This window comes from Haliotis cracherodii, unplaced genomic scaffold, assembly GCF_022045235.1.
Source record: "Haliotis cracherodii isolate W230 unplaced genomic scaffold, xgHalCrac1.p SCAF_17, whole genome shotgun sequence".
Lineage (NCBI taxonomy): Eukaryota > Metazoa > Mollusca > Gastropoda > Lepetellida > Haliotidae > Haliotis > Haliotis cracherodii.
This window is the reverse complement of record NW_027266272.1, coordinates 29799261-29815580: the sequence shown is the minus strand read 5'-3', so window position 1 is coordinate 29815580 and position 16320 is coordinate 29799261. Positions and strand designations below refer to the sequence as shown.

Genomic DNA, 16320 nt, shown 5'->3' with positions numbered 1-16320 from the left:
ACTTCTGGTGTAAATCACTTTACGTATCTGACAACTTCTGGTGTAAATCCCTTTACGTATCTGTCAACTTCTGGAGTAAATCACTTTACGTATCTGACAACTTCTGGTGTAAATCACTTTAAGTATCTGACAACTGCTGGTGTAAAACAATATACGTGTCTGACAACTGCTGGTGTAAATCAATATACGTATCGGACAACTGCTGGTGTAAAACACTTAACATATGTGACACCTACTGGTGTAAATCAGTTTACGTATCTGAAAACTGCTGGTGTAAATCACTTTACGTGTCTGACAACTTCTGGTGTAAATCACTTTACGTATCTGACAACTTCTGGTGTAAATCACTTTACATATCTGTCAACTTCTGGTGTAAATCACTTTACGTATCTGACAACTTCTGGTGTAAATCCCTTTACGTATCTGTCATCTTCTGGAGTAAATCACTTTACATATCTGTCAACTTCTGGTGTAAATCACTTTATGTATCTGACAACTGCTGGTGTAAATCACTTTAAGTATCTGACAACTGCTGGTGTAAATCAATATACATATCGGACAACTGCTGGTGTAAAACACTTAACATATGTGACACCTTCTGGTGTAAATCAGTTTACGTATCTGAAAACTGCTGGTGTAAATCACTTTACGTATCTGACAACTGCTGGTGTAAAACACTTTACATACGTGACAACTTCTGGTGTAAATCACTTTAAGTATCTGACAACTGCTAGTGTAAAACAATTAATATACGTGTCTGACAACTGCTGGTGTAAATCAATATACGTATCGGACAACTGCTGGTGTAAAACACTTTACGTATCTGACAACTTCTGGTGTAAATCACTTTACGTATCTGACAACTTCTGGTGTAAATCACTTTACATATCTGTCAACTTCCGGTGTAAATCACTTTACGTATCTGACAACTTCTGGTGTAAATCACTTTACGTATCTGTCAACTTCTGGAGTTAATTTATTTTACGTATCTGACAACTTCTGGTGTAAATCACTTTATGTATCTGTCAACTTCTGGAGTAAATCACTTTACATTTCTGTCAACTTCTGGTGTAAATCACTTTACGTATCTGACAACTTCTGGTGTAAATCATTTTAAGTATCTGACAACTGCTGGTGTAAATCACTTTAAGTATCTGACAACTGCTGGTGTAAATCAATATACGTATCTGACAACTGCTGATGTAAATCAATATACGTATCTGACAACTGCTGGTGTAAAGCAATATAAGTGTCTGACAACTGCTGGTGTAAAACAATATACGTGTCTGACAACTGCTGGTGTAAATCAATATACGTATCTGACAACTGCTGGCATAAATCACTTTACGTATCTGACAACTGTTGGTGTAAAACACTTTACATACGTGACAACTTCTGGTGTAAATCACTTTACATATCTGTCAACTTCTGGTGTAAATCAATATACGTATCGGACAACTGCTGGTGTAAAACACTTAACATATGTGACACCTACTGGTGTAAATCAGTTTACGTATCTGAAAACTGCTGGTGTAAATCACTTTACGTGTCTGACAACTTCTGGTGTAAATCACTTTACGTATCTGACAACTTCTGGTGTAAATCACTTTACGTATCTGTCAACTGCTGGTGTGTATCACTTTACATGTCTGACAACTTCTGGTGTAAATCACTTTACGTATCTGACAACTGCTGGTGTAAATCACTTTACGTGTCTGACAACTGCTGGTGTAAATCAATATACGTATCAGACAACTGCTGATGTAAATTACCTTACATATGTGACGCCTTCTGGTATGAATCTCTTTACGTATCTGACAAACGCGCGCGTTACATTGACTCATCCGTATACACTCCGTTTGTTTGTGTGTTTGTTATTTGAAGCCGCACTCAGCAAAATGACAGCGGTCTGTAAATAATCGGACCAGAGAATCCAGCGACTGGCATCATGTGCATCGATCTACACAATTGGGATATGATGACACGCATCAACTGCGTCAGCGAGGCTTGACCACCCGATCCCCTTTGTCACCTTTTAAGACAAACATTGCTTGCTGAAAACCAATTCTAACTCGGAATAAATTCCGTTGATTCATTTATCCATACAGTTAGTAAGTTGGACCGCTTTGAACAGTATTTTAGTTATATCACGATGCGTCAGCTTGATGTGGGAGGAAAGCCCGACGTGTCGCATGTTGTATATGTTCACCGATTTGTTAAAACCCCACGAGGACCAATGTGATGCTTTCAAATCATATCAACCGAAACTGGTATGGTAAACTACGATCTGAGGATCCAGACTCGTAAGGGACGCATCTCTGCAATGTGAATCGATTCGCCTTAGATTGCTGGGCCACCAGTGGCCACATAGCTTCCTAGGGAAAGAGTAAATCGGTGTCTCTACATTTAACAGAGTACCAGCAAGCAACAACTGTCTCATTTCCAGTTTTCTTGGACGAAATACTGAGTATTCCCTACTTTATGTAAATACTATGGTGTCGCATCCGGCACTTCATCATGCCTCAAGTCCCGAAAATCGGAAATCCGTGTCCTCTCACACCTACATGTAGCAACATTTATCTATCTCGAAATAGCCAAAAGGAGATTCCTATTTATATTCATTGAAATGTGTATTTGCTATTATATTTTTGGAGAGGAATGCATTTTACATTGTAGTATAAAAATGATATGTTTATTTCTAAAAAACATTTGACAAAACCTGATAAATAAGGAGCTAACTATTTACATAAAAAATTACATGAGTCAAGTTTAATTTGTTGGTTCACATGACATCACACCGACATATTCAGTATATACAACACACTCCTGTCACATATATCACCATCACAAACTAGCGATAGTGTTTCCATGTAAGAGCATGATCCTTCTAGGTGTTTCTCATCACCACAAGGTCATTTCAAACACGTGGATGAAATGTGACAATAGAGCAAAACAAAAATAAAAACAAAACAATTCTGACGAGGAACACGCTAAAGCGTGGTAACTGATCGAAACGTATGACATATGAGTCCATTCACATCTGTATATTAAATGTGGTATGGCGTGGTCCTTGTTCTGTGTATATATTGGGCTGATCACTATATGTACTATCCAAAATATACAATGTTCTCCATGCAAATGTCTCTGACGTTGTCGGTCTATCCCATGCAGGATGTGTCTATACTATGATAGTACAAAGTAACATGACAATAGCCAGCAGTGTTGGGACGTGAACTTGTGGGTTGGTCCCTCTCGAGGATTGCCCGGAAGTACTGGGAGACACACTGGTTGCTGACTGGTCAGTTGATGAAGGCGCGTCACTTCCGGAGTTCTCACCAGAAGTGGTTGTAGCAATGAATGATGAATGCGAGAAGTCGGCCACCGTTGGCGTTTCTGTCTCAATAGTTGGAGTCTTTGATGTTGACGTTGACTCATATTCTGTAGAAGTCTCAGTTTGAGAGTTGGTTGTAGATGTAGAAGGCGTTGTAGACATGGTTGACGACGTCATTCGTGAGTGACGTGACGTAGTTGTATCATTAACGACGGGAGGTGACGTCACTGCTGCGTCAGAAGGGCACCCCATCTGTAATGGCGATGGGTTGAAAGGGCAACTGAGATCGGCCCTTGTTACAGAAGACATGCTCAAGTCTACTTGACTCTTCGGGGCAAAACACATGTTCGACAATAAATGTCCTTTTAGATACGGCGATGTAAGAATCCAAGCTGTATGGCATTCGCATGTCAGATAATTCTTGTAGAAATTGAATGAAAAGGCAACTGCGAACGATTTGTCAGAAATACATTCGAATCTTTCGAATCTATTTGAGTTGACGTTGGCAGTTCTGATGTTTCTCCAGTTTGAAAACGCATCAGCTTCAATAACGTCAACCCTGTTCTCGTAAAACTGAAAAACGTCAACAGTGGATACATTATGAAACGCCATTTTCCCAATAACCGAGATGTTGCATGATTTCACGGTAATATCGCTGATATCAGTGATATCCGAGAACGAATCCATTTCGATTTTATCGAGTCTGGTATCACTTATTTCCAGAGACGACATGCCTCTAAGGCCGTAAAAGGCTCCATTCTCAACAACTGATATGTCACTGAACGATATCGACAGCACGTCTAGTTTGTCAATGTCACTAAATGCATTCTTACGAACAACGCCAATGTATGAAGACTGAATATCAAGTTCGGTCAGCTGTTTCAGATGACTGAACGCAAAGCTCGGCAGTGATTCCACTGTGATGTCCCTGACAACTAGTGTCTCGATATTGGACGGGAGAGTTGTCACGTGTTTAATGTCAGAACACGTAGCGAAAGTAGCGAAGCACACGCATCCTGCGCAGGCTGTCGTTGTCATCACGAGTTGACTGAGGACGACCAGTGTTGTGAGCCAGCTGTGGTTCCCTCCCATCCTTGTTGTGTCTGAAACAGGTAATCAGCAGGTTTATTGATCAAATTACAAAACACCTGACAAATATTTATAAAAGCGCAATATAAATCACCATGACCCAATTAATTTTTGATTTGCTTGCATAGGAATGCCACGACATATTTCAACGCAATATAAATAAAAGCGACAAAAATATTTTCCATAATCATAAGAAGTCTCTACTAAAATCAGAGTCCATTGTACGATTTCGACTATATTATAAGCATGCGTTTATTAATCACTATGGAACAGGGATGATACCAAATTTGTGCATAAATACCCAACGTAGTCTTTTCAGCTTGCCCCATGTCTTTTCAGGTCTTTAATTACTGATCGAATGCAGGCATCACGTATACATGGACTGCACTGCAGTGACTAACGTACAGAAGTGGTGCGTCTCGTTTAGTGTAATTTAGATGTGGCTATCGCTATTGTAAGCACATGCGACATGACGCACTTGGGGCAGCACACTGACAGAAGAAAATGAAAAGTCACCAGAAACAGCATTGTGAGAAGAGTTATTTAAACCAAGTTCTACTCATTGGTGAATACTCAATGTGAATGATTACTGATGAATAAATAATCAATGGCTAAAACATATGGATCCCTATAGGTCTACAATATTGCCACTTCATACAGACGACTTCAATAGTCTGCCATACAAACACGTCAAAAAGGACGCCTTCAGGGCTATTGACTGAACAGACACATTCAATGAGACCCAATCGAGGGAATAGACACTTGGAGCATGTATTTTCAATGCTAAATGCCGGACCCAATAGACGCCAAAGACATATTACACCTCGCACTGACCGGAAATGGGAGACAGTATTGACCGGAAGTGGGGAGGAATGTGCGAACTGGCACTGACCGGAAGTGGAGAGCAGTGTCTTAACTGGTACCTGGTATAACTCCGGGTCCACTCCTGTCCGTAAGACGTCTTCCTGTTACACGCGCCTTTTGAACTCAACTGAGACCTGAACCTAGCAAGCATGTTTATATATTCTTACAAGCATAGTTAGGATATGACCAGACATGGGAATTCCCATATATGGCCTGTGATATTAATAACACTGAAACCGAAACGTCTTGCTCATGCATAGGAAGTGGCATGACTATTTATCAGGAAATAGCCATTGTGAAGTAAGTGACGATGCTTAAACTTCAAGTGGGAATTATCACATGTAGCCGATCGGGTGCCCCAAAAATAGCTCGCTGGTTAAACCCCAGTCTGTCCATAACAATATGTGTTATTTACCACGAAATGTCTGACGTTTTAACCGTTACCACAAAAAAACATGACTGTTTGCGACATGTAGTGTAACCCCGAGGAACCGATCATTCAATAGTCGCTGTTTCATACAACAACTCGATTTCTGACATTAATTTTCTTGAATTGAAAGGAGAATGGATTTAGTAAGAAAATCCAAGTTGTCCTTTGTACGACCCAGTATACGGCACCTGTGTTAAATAAGGAGTTATTTATAGCTTAATACTAAACTTTGTTAACATCATAGCTCAGTTCATATCATAGATCATTCAACTGAACGTAACGGTTTCTAATGCTCCAAGCCGTCTCGTGGTAAGAAGTTGGTCATCATGAAATGCAGTTCTTGAAAAGTTCCAAGAAAAGCACGAAAACAAACCGAATCAAAACGTTAAATGAGTGAGTGATTTTGGTATCACGCTGCATTTAACAGTATTCCCATTATGTCACGGTGTGTCAGCGTAATGCTGGAGGAAAGCCTGAAGTGATGCAGGTCTCAGAGGTTTACAACTTTCGTGAAACCCACGAACATGGGTACCGGGATTCGAAACCACAATCATAGGCGTCTGGTGTGCTCAAGGGACGCAACTCTGCACAGCAAATTGTGGCGCCATAGACGACTGGGCCAGCCCCTGCCCACCAAAAGGTTAAATGAAACTTCGTACGCTTATTACTGAACCAAACACGGGCGGAGTAACTTAGGTAACTTCAATATGTGAACCTCTTTTATGTGTCTGTAAAACTATTTTGAAGTGTATTATTCTTAAAGATTATAATTTGTTTCAAGATCAGTTAGTAGCATCATATTTCAAAAATGAAAGAGTTCACACACTAACCGATATGGTTTGACATGTTGATGAGGAAAGCTTAAAATGCCCCAGTCAGCAATATTCCAGCTACATCAGGGCGACCTGTAAATAATTGGGTCTGGACCAGGCACACCAGTGATTGGTATTATGAGCAATGTGCCGCGTAGTCAGGGTACGATGACACACAATTAACATGTCACTGAGCTGGCAACCAAATCCATTTAGTCGTCTCTTACAACAAGCATGGAAATACAGGTTGCTATAAGTTCGTGTTTCCTTTATAGTGACGAAGTGACGTTACCCCAACTCGGCACAGAAGTTTTCTCGTTGTAGCGTCGTGTATTTGAATCGGATTAAAAAAGAAACTTTGGTAGCGAATCGGTCAAAGGAATATTTTTTTTAATGAAATGGACGTACAAAATGCACTGGATAAACGATTATGGGGTGTTCAATATCACAAGGTTTCAGTCATAGTTCATACATTTCTCAAAGTTAAAACTAACTGTGATCATATTAATACTAAAGAACTGAAAATAACACTTATGTTGACAGGGACTATCTTGTTTTGGATCTGTTGTGTACACAAAAAGTACCTGATAAGACGAACAAGAGTAGTTTGCTGTTTTAATGCCTATTGGGGATATTCAAATATTCCTTTCCTTTCAAACTTGGTATATTTGTCTAACGTAGATGAAAATAACAATTTTTATCATAACTTTAAGACATACGCCATTAGAAAGACAATTATACGCCAGAGCAATTTAATCTTAAAACCAACATAATCACAATACTTTTGCCTTTAAGTGTAAAACACGTTACAATGGTAACTGTTCTTCTTGAAGCCGAAGGACTGCTGTATTCATGATACCTTATATACATGTACTTAATAATATCAGAAAGTTAGAAGTAAAACATATATACAAGTTTAACTATGATTACCTTACGAGCCCTTGCCTGACTGTTAATGCTGTCTTGAAACCACTGTCTCAGTGTGTGTGCGCTTCAATGATCCGACACAGGAATGTCCCGTCTCGTACAACAGATGCGGAAACAGGACGTTCCCACAAACTAGGGTCTCGGTAAAAGCCCCGGATGATAGAGTTTGTCCCTTATCTATGGCGTCCGTAGACAATGTGGACACCCATTCCTACATTTCTAGATACAGTGGATGTCTTCAACGACAGACGCCCTAAGGAACAACCATTTAATTTTCTCTGGCGGGGAGGTGATGTTTGTTGCGGCACTACTTTTATTTTCTGTGAAAGGAGCTGAACAACTTATTTCTTGACAACACATTTTCCAGCACGTCCAACATGTCCAGCGTATGCACAGTTTATGTGTTTCCACTGTTTAGCTGGAACAAGATAACCCTCGCCCCCTCCACACACACACACACACACACACACAGAGAGAGAGAGAGAGAGAGAGAGAGAGAGAGAGAGAGTCGTAATCCTTTAGCTTGGTGGTTATGGTCTAGTGTTAATAAATCCTCAAATCATCAGTTGTTTTTTCTTTGTCGATGCGCCGTAATGCAATTATTCTGTCCATTTATTTAGTTTCGGAATCACGTGTGTTTATTAACGTCTATACGTTAAAAAAACTATTTCGACTATTGCGAGTCGGCTCCTCTGTGGTCGATGCGTTACGCTAGCGAAGGCTGCGTTTTCGTCAGTTCAGCACCGCGAGACGGGGTCGCACATTTTGGGACGTTCTCTTCATTCGGTTCAAAAACACACCTATTTTTTTTAATATGTCCAAAATAATTTGTAAACAAAGTTTTGAGGGCTTGAATGACCTTTTTAACTTTAGAAAGAATAATGGTCAAGTCAAACAATAACTTGTCTAAATGTTGCACAGTGAGATCATTCAACTGATATTGTTTGCACTATTAATTCCGACTGCAGTCTGTGATGTTGAACTAAGCTATCCCGAGGCAAGAGAAGAGTCAGAAGGACACTATGCCAAATAAATACATATATATTCGTAGTGATATTGATTCTATTGAACATTAAATAATGTTATTTGCGCATGTCTTCTGAGCATCTGAAAATAAAAATGGCGAATCTTGAAGAACGTCCGAGAGTTAGATATAACTGCCATCCTTGAAACTCACACCAAAGAAACAAACATAGGACTTTGAAAATATCCTGTTTGAACCTTTGTTTCTTTGTAATATGATCAGGATTTCTTGTGATATCTTGCATTGCATCACACACTTTGGGCACACAACTTTGAAGATAAACGATAGCGAATTTATATTACAACCTCTTTAAAACAAGATGTTTTGTCTCCGACAGGAGTCCGGATAAGGCTATATGTACATTTTTTGTGGTTCAGACTTCGGCCACAAAAATGTCCCTGTTGCAAGGTGTTATTTTTAGAAATACATTAATAGTCCAGTAGAAATTGCATTGGACCCGGACATTTCTGATAACAGGCCAAATCTGTGTATAAACTCACCAGCAGGGTGTTATATGTCACCATAAAAAACCCAAAGAAAATCAAGGTTGGGGAAATATGTTTTATTTGGATGGTTCTGGGGATGGGGTCTGTTGTTTTTTCACACAAATATCAGCAGGAATGCATTTGTCATGGTTACATGGACCATGTAAAAATATTGTTTGTGGTCTTCATTCTAGTCTGTATTGTCATTTCTTAGGAATCCTACTTGGATCGGATACAAAATATTTGTATTTATTTATCGCATAGTCAATGTCGGCCATCTTGAATTCAAGATGGCCGCCATCTTGAATTCAAGATGGTCGCCTTCAATTGACTCTACTACATATAATGCTGTTATGAAACTCAAAAGTTTATGATTGCAGTTATTATCTTAAGCATTTCATTAACTTACGCGTAACATTGCACAAGTTCAATAAATAATAGTTCTTAATACTTAACATTATCATCAGTTTCTTGTAATCTTTGAGAGAGTTTTTGTTTTATGCTTTATTTAGATTCATTTGCCTGAATTATGCTACTGGCAGTCTCATGTAACTCAAAAATAATTTTTGGACTTGCATGAGTTGAAAATAACCGCAAAAGGCATTGCTCATTTAACCACAAATATAGATTGTTATAACACCACATATGTTTTATGTTAAAAGGTGATGATAACAAATAAAATAACTGACAATGTGGCTATTTCTTTTTACATTTCCAAATAAAAATAGAGTCGGCGGGTCTGTAATCAGAAAAATATAAAACGCCTGGCCTTACATTAGTACAGTTCAAAGTACAACTCTTGGGGATCTAATTCATAATATGCCCACTGCATATCCTGTCAATGTCCCCAAATCATTCCACATACAAAACTAACCACTTTTTCATAGCACCCAGTACTTCTTCAGCCATCAATACACACATATTGCTATAAGTCACCAACAATTGAAGACAATCAGAGACGAAGAAATATATTGCAATGTTAAATTTAGGAAGAGGCAAAGCGTTCCTTAGTCCACATTAATCTTCATCAATAACCTCGTCACAAAACACAGGTGTTGGGTTTAAGCAGTAACCCTTGCACTTGCAATGAAAGCCTAGGGCCCTTTTTTGGAGACCCTCAAAAACTGATTTCCCCAAGCTTGATTTTTCTTGGGTTTGGTATAGACAACCAGGACACACTGAAGATTGACTTTGTGCAATAATTGGGTTGTTATCACAAATGTTCGGGTTAATTAATTATGACGTCAATTTCTACTGGACTATAACACTATATTGGCGCAGCTGTAGCTTAAATATATCTAGTCTCAATGCAAAATACCAGCTTCCCTCACCGGTCGGTCCCTTAGAAGCCACTACATCGAACTGGATCGGTGGTCAGGCTCGGACACTTGGTTCATTGCACGTGGCATTGTAAGGCGTCGATTATTGCTGAGTGAGGCGTTAAACAAAAACACACTTGCGCGTACAAGCACATCCTGTCATTAGCACTAGCGAGCGATGAGTAGTCTGTCGACCCATCACAGCGAGCAGTTCACGATGACTGGCTAAGATTATTACATGACCATGCAGCAATCTCAACAAGCTGTCGTCGTCATGGCAGATGGCACTTTTTAATAGACATACAGCTATGTTAAACATAAAACAGTAATTAGGCCACAAGCTTGGGTATGTTGCTAGCAACGTTGTTGTCAATTATTTCCCAGTAAACATCAGGCGTGATTCTCGAGGAAAAGCAAACATTCCTGAAAAACAAGTTTGAAATGTTGTTCCTTCACTGATGACAGCGAGCACAACACGTCATTTCCTATAGAAATCTCCATCATCACATGTGATTCATGTACTTTGGTTGTGGATTTGCCACAATGTGTGACAAGGCATTTAGCTTCCTGTATAGTCAATGGGACATTGCTTGGCGTGGCGTGGCGAGGCGTGGAGTAGCGAGGCATGGCATATTTCCGACTGATTTCACTCTAAGCAGATGAAATTAGGGACGGAAACATGTGAGTCCTGTATTCTCACATATGAAACAACCAACGATATGCGGTGGCACGTGGTCCCGTGCATGCTGTGGTCACTAATCGAATGAGCTGTATATTTTCACCTGCAGCTGCTGAACTGGTGCCTTTTCTGTTAAGGAATTTAACATTTTCATTTGTTGCGCTTCAAACTAAGAGTGAGATGGAGGGGAAGTAGGCATGATGGAGGAAAGGCATGATGGAGTGGAAGTAGGCATGATGGAGGGAAGGCATGATGGATGGAGTGGAAGCAGGTATGATGGAGGGAAGGCATGCTGCATGGAGTGTAAGTAGGCATGATGGAGGGAAGGCATGATGGATGGAGTGGAAGTAGGTATGATGGAGGCAAGGCATGCTGGATGGAATGGAAGTAGGCATGATGGAGGGAAGGCATGATGGATTGAGTGGAAGTAGGCATGATGGAGGGAAGGCATGTTGGATGAAGTGGAAGTAGGCATAATGGACGGAAGGCATGCTGGATGAAGTGGAAGTAGGTATGATGGAGGGAAGGCATGCTGGATGAAGTGGAAGTAGGCATAATGGACGGAAGGCATGCTGGATGAAGTGGAAGTAGGCATGATGGAGGGAAGGCATGCTGGATGGAGTGGCATGGCAGTAGGTACGATGGAGGGAAGGCATGCTCGATGAAGTGGAAGTAGGTATGATGGAGGGAGGGCATGATGGATAGAGTGGAATGAGGTATGATGGAGGGAAGGCATGCTCGATGAAGTGGAAGTAGGTATGATGGAGGGAGGGCATGATGGATAGAGTGGAAGTAGGCATGATGGAGGGAAGGAATTCTGGATGGAGAGGAAGTAGGCATGATGGAGGGAAGGCATGCTGGATGGAGTGGAAGTAGGCATGATGGATGGAGTGGAAGTAGGCATGATGGAGGAAAGGCATGATGGATGGAGTGGAAGTAGGCATGATGGAGGGAAGGCATGATGGATGAAGTGGAAGTAGGGATGATTGATAGAATGGAAGTAGCCATGTTGGATGTAAGGTATGAGGAATGGGGGGTGGATTGAGTGGAATGAGGTATGATGGAGGGAAGGCATGATGGATGAAGTGGAAGTAGGCATGATGGAGGGAAGGCATGCTGGATGGAGAGGAAGTAGGCATGATGGATGGAGGTATGATGGATGGAGTGGAAGTAGGTATGATGGAGGTAAGGCATGATGGATGGAGTGGAAGTAGGGATGATGGATAGAGTGGAAGTAGGGATGTTGGAGGTGAGGTATGAGGGATAGGGGGTGGATTGAGTGAAATGAGGTATGATGGAGGGAAGGCATGCTGGATGGGGTGGAAGTAGGCATGATCGAGGGAAGGCATGCTGGATGGAGCGGAAGTAGGTATGATGGAGGGAAGACATGCTGGATGGAGTGGAAGTAGGGATGATGGATTGAGTGGAAGTAGGCATGATGGAGGGAAGGCATGATGGATGGAGTGGAAGTAGGGATGATTGATAGAATTGAAGTAGGGATGTTGGATGTAAGGTATGAAGGATTGGGGGTGGATTGAGTGGAATGAGGTATGATGGAGGGAAGGCATGATGGATGGAGTGGAAGTAGGGATGTTGGAGGTGAGGTATGAGGGATGGGGGATGGATTGAGTGGAATGAGGTATGATGGAGGGAAGGCATGCTGGATGGAGTGGAAGTAGGTATGATGGAGGGAAGACATGATGGATGGAGTGGAGGTAGGTATGATGGAGGGAAGACATGATGGATGGAGTGGAAGTAGGTATGATGGAGTGTAGGCATGATGGATGGAGTGGAAGTAGGCATGATGGAGGGAAGGCATGATAGATGGAGTGGAAGTAGGTATGATGGAGGGAAGGCATGATAGATGGAGTGGAAGTAGGGATGATGGATAGAGTGGAAGTAGGTATGATGGAGGGAAGGCATGGGGGATTGAGTTGAAGTAGGTGTGATGGAGGAGAATTTAGGATGTTGGCGGTAAGGTATGAAGGATGGAGGGGAAGTAGGGATGATGGAGGGAAGTCATGTGGGATGGAGGGAATTCATGTGGGATGGAGGGAATTCATGTGGGATGGAGGGGAAGTAGGGATGATGGAGGGAAGGCACAGGGGGTGGAGGGTAAGTAGGAAAGATGAAGGTGAAGTAGGGATAATGGAGGTAACTCGAAGTCATTAGGAATTGAAGTATGTATGATGGAGGAGAAGTAGGGATGTTGGCGGTAAGGTATGATTGTTTGGTTGGTTTGTTGTTTAACGCCGTACTCAGCAATATTCCAGCTATATGACGGCGGTCTGTAAATAATCGAGTCTGGACCAGACAATTCAGTGATTAATATCATGAGCATCGATCCACGCAATTGGGATACGACATGCATCAACCAAGTCAGCGAGCCGGTAAGGTATGAAGGATGGAGGGTAAGTAGGGATGATGGAGGAGTAGGGATGATGGAGGAGTAGGAGGGATGTTGGAGGGAGGCATGAGGGATGTAGTGGGAGTAGAGACGTGGGAGGGAAGATGGAGGGGAAGTCGAGAGGTGGGACGGATGATGGATTGGAAGTAGACAAGAGAGAGAGAGAGAGAGAGGATGGAGGGGAAGTAGGGACGTAGGGAGGGGAAGAGATGACGTAGAGACGTAGGAGGGGGATGGAGGGGAAGTAGAGAAGTGGAACGGGTGATGGAGGGGAAGTAGAGACGTGGGATGGGGGATGGAGTGGAAGTAGATACGAGGGAGAGAAGATGGAGGTTAAGTAGGGACGTAGGAGGGGGGGATGGAGGTGAAGTAAAGACGAGGAGGGAAGATGGAGGGGAAGTAGACGAGAGAGAGGATCGAGAGGAAGTAGATGAGAGAGAGAGGACGGAGGGAAGTACAGACGTGGGAGCGAGGGTGGAGGGAAGTAGAGACGTGGGAGCAATGATGGAGGGGAAGTAGAGACGTGGGAAGGATGGTATAGGGGAAGTAGAGACGTGGGAGGGATGATGGAGGGGAAGTGGACAAGAGGGAGAGAGAATGGAGAAGTAGACAAGAGAGAGAGTGTCATAGTATGGGCCGGAATTCATCACGGTGGTAGGACGCCTCTCGTGCATGTGGCAGGTGCATTTACAGGTGTGCGTTGCAGAGACTTGATCCTACAGCCTTACGTTCTTCCTCACGTCAACGTTCATGGCGGACAGTTCCTGCAGGATATTGCACGTGTTTGTCCGGACTTCTTAGAGCACAACAACATCCAGACATTACCTTGGCCAGCCCGGTCACCAGATTTAGGACGAGTTGGACCGACGAGTTCTCAGAAGGAATCCACCGCCCCAAACACTTCCGGCTCTTCTTGATGCACTTCAGCATGAATGGCAGCCAGCCAACAGCGTGTTATTGACAACTTGATTGCATCTATGGGTCGTCGGCGTCAAGCGGTGATTGATGCACGTGGTGGGCACAATTGGTACTGACATTTTCTGTACCCCTGTGACATTAACTGTATCGTGTACGTGTGTCTGTTTAGGTGACACGATTAATGTTTTGAACATTGTGTACATTGATCTTCAAACAATGTTTCAATTATGGTTTCTGTGTCCTATTTTGAAACAATCGCATTCTATTACATTTTAAAAGTCAGCGTAAAGTTTCTTTTTTTGAAGAGTATATTTTAAACTACTTAACTTGGGAAACTCAAACATTAGCACTAAAATCGCTTTGCGCATCTGAAGCCAGATCTTGCCAGCGGAATGCCCAGTATTACCAGCAGAGACGTGGGAAGGGGGATGGAGGGTAAGTAGTGGCCTGAGAGGGAGGATGGAGGGGAAGTAGAGACGTGGGACGGATGGTGGAGGGGAAGGTGACAAAGAAGGGAGGATGGAGGGAAGTAGAGACGTAGGAGGGGGGATGGAGGTGAAGTAGAGACGTGGAACGGATGATGGAGGGAAAGCAGAGACGTCGGATGGGGAAGGACGTAGAGACTAGGGAGGGAAGATGGAGGGTAAGTAGGGACGTAGGAGGGGGATGGAGGTGAAGTAGAGGAGAGGGAGGGAAGATGGAGGGTAAGTGGACGCCAGGATGGAGGGGAAGTAGATGAGAGGGAGAGAGAATAGAGATGAAGTAGGGGGGGGGGGGGGGGGGGGGGGGGGAGGGGGAAAGATGGAGGTGAACTAAAGACATGGGAGGGAGGAGGGAGGGGAAGTCGAGAGGTGGGACGGATGATGGATTGGAAATAGACAAGAGAGAGAGAGAGGAAGGAGGGGAAGTAGGGACGTAGGGAGGGGAAGAGATGACGTAGAGACGTAGGAGGGGGATGGAGGGGAAGTAGAGATGGGGGATGGAGTGGAAGTAGATACGTGGGAGGGAAGATGTAGGGGAAGCAGAGACGTGGGAGCTAGGAAGGAGGGGAAGTAGAGACGTGGGAAAGATGATATAGGGAAGTAAAGACGCGGGAGAGATGATGGAGGGGAAGTAGAGACGTGGGAGCGGGGATGGAGGGGAAGTAAAGAAGAGGCATGGGGATAAAGGGTAAGTAGAGACGAGGGAGGGATGCTGGAGGGGAAGATGGAGGGGAAGTAGAGGCGTGTGAGGGATGATGGAGGGGAAGTAGACGAGAGGGAGAGAGGATGAAGAGGAAGTAGATGAGAGGGAGAGAGAATAGAGATGAAGTAGAGATGAAGTAGGGACGAGGGAGGGAAGATGGAAGTGAACTAAGGACATGGGAAGGAGGAGGGAGAGGAAGTAGAGACGTGCGAGGGAAGATGGAGGTGAAGTCGAGAGGTGTGACGGATGATGGATTGGAAGTAGACAAGAGAGAGGATGGAGGGGAAGTAGGGACGTAGGGAGGGGAAGAGATGACGTAGAGACGTAGAACGGGTGATGGAGGGGAAGTAGAGACGTGGGATGGGGGATGGAGGAAGTAGATACGAGGAAGGGAAGATGGAGGGGAAGTAGACGAGAGGGAGAGAGGATGGAGAGGAAGTAGATGAGAGGGAGAGAGAAGAGAGAGGAAGTAGAGACAAGAGGAAGAAGATGGAGGTGAACTAAAGACATGGGAGGGAGGAGGGAGGGGAAGTAGAGACGTGGGAGGGAAGATGGAGGGGAAGTAGAGAGGTGGGACGGATGATGGATTGGAAGTAGACTGGAGAGAGAGGGGATGGAAGGGAAGTAGGGACTTATGAGGGGAATGGAGATGACGTAGGAGGGGGATGAAGATGAAGTAGAGACGAGGGAGAGAAGATAGACGTGAAATAGGGACTTGGGAGGGATGATGGAGGGGCAGTAGAGACGTGGGACGGATGATGGAAGGGAAGTAGACAAGAGAGAGTGAGAGGATGGAGGGGAAGTAGAGACGTGGGAGGGGGATGGAGGGTAAGGTGACAGGGAAGGGAGG

The 16320-nt window shown here is 43.3% G+C and overlaps 3 protein-coding genes across 5 annotated transcripts; all 3 read right to left on the bottom strand.

Annotated features, from left to right (window-relative positions):
* Positions 1 to 2724: 2724 nt before the first annotated feature.
* LOC139464600 (slit homolog 1 protein-like) lies at positions 2725 to 7528 on the bottom strand. 3 transcript variants are annotated; one of them, XM_071246121.1, is made up of 3 exons: positions 7457 to 7499; positions 5313 to 5424; positions 2725 to 4434 (listed from the first exon to the last, which is right to left on the bottom strand). In XM_071246121.1, the coding sequence occupies exon 3, from the start codon at positions 4421 to 4423 to the stop codon at positions 3179 to 3181; it is 1245 nt and encodes a 414-aa protein (XP_071102222.1). In that variant the 5' UTR covers positions 4424 to 4434; positions 5313 to 5424; positions 7457 to 7499; the 3' UTR covers positions 2725 to 3178. The 3 variants fall into 3 exon arrangements, with proteins under 3 accessions (XP_071102222.1, XP_071102223.1, XP_071102224.1); XM_071246122.1 differs by lacking the exon at positions 5313 to 5424 and having other exon boundaries at positions 7457 to 7528; XM_071246123.1 differs by lacking the exon at positions 7457 to 7499 and having other exon boundaries at positions 5344 to 5353.
* A 3596-nt stretch (positions 7529 to 11124) lies between these two features.
* On the bottom strand, positions 11125 to 12819 carry LOC139464775 (putative proline-rich protein 21). Its single transcript, XM_071246285.1, has one exon. The coding sequence runs from the start codon at positions 12817 to 12819 to the stop codon at positions 11125 to 11127; it is 1695 nt and encodes a 564-aa protein (XP_071102386.1).
* Positions 12820 to 14687: 1868 nt separating this feature from the next.
* Positions 14688 to 15980, bottom strand: LOC139464774 (uncharacterized). Its single transcript, XM_071246283.1, has one exon. It carries the CDS (start codon positions 15978 to 15980, stop codon positions 14688 to 14690), a length of 1293 nt encoding a protein of 430 aa, XP_071102384.1.
* Between the last annotated feature and the right edge of the window lie 340 nt (positions 15981 to 16320).

What these genes read in the sequence shown, in the direction of transcription:
- LOC139464774 (XM_071246283.1), bottom strand. Translation starts at nt 15,980, where the DNA reads ATGTCTTTAGTTCACCTCCATCTTCTTCCTCTTGTCTCTACTTCCTCT.
- LOC139464775 (XM_071246285.1), bottom strand. Translation starts at nt 12,819, where the DNA reads ATGCCTTCCCTCCATCATACCTACTTCCACTCCATCTATCATGCCTTC.
- LOC139464600 (XM_071246122.1), bottom strand. Translation starts at nt 4,423, where the DNA reads ATGGGAGGGAACCACAGCTGGCTCACAACACTGGTCGTCCTCAGTCAA.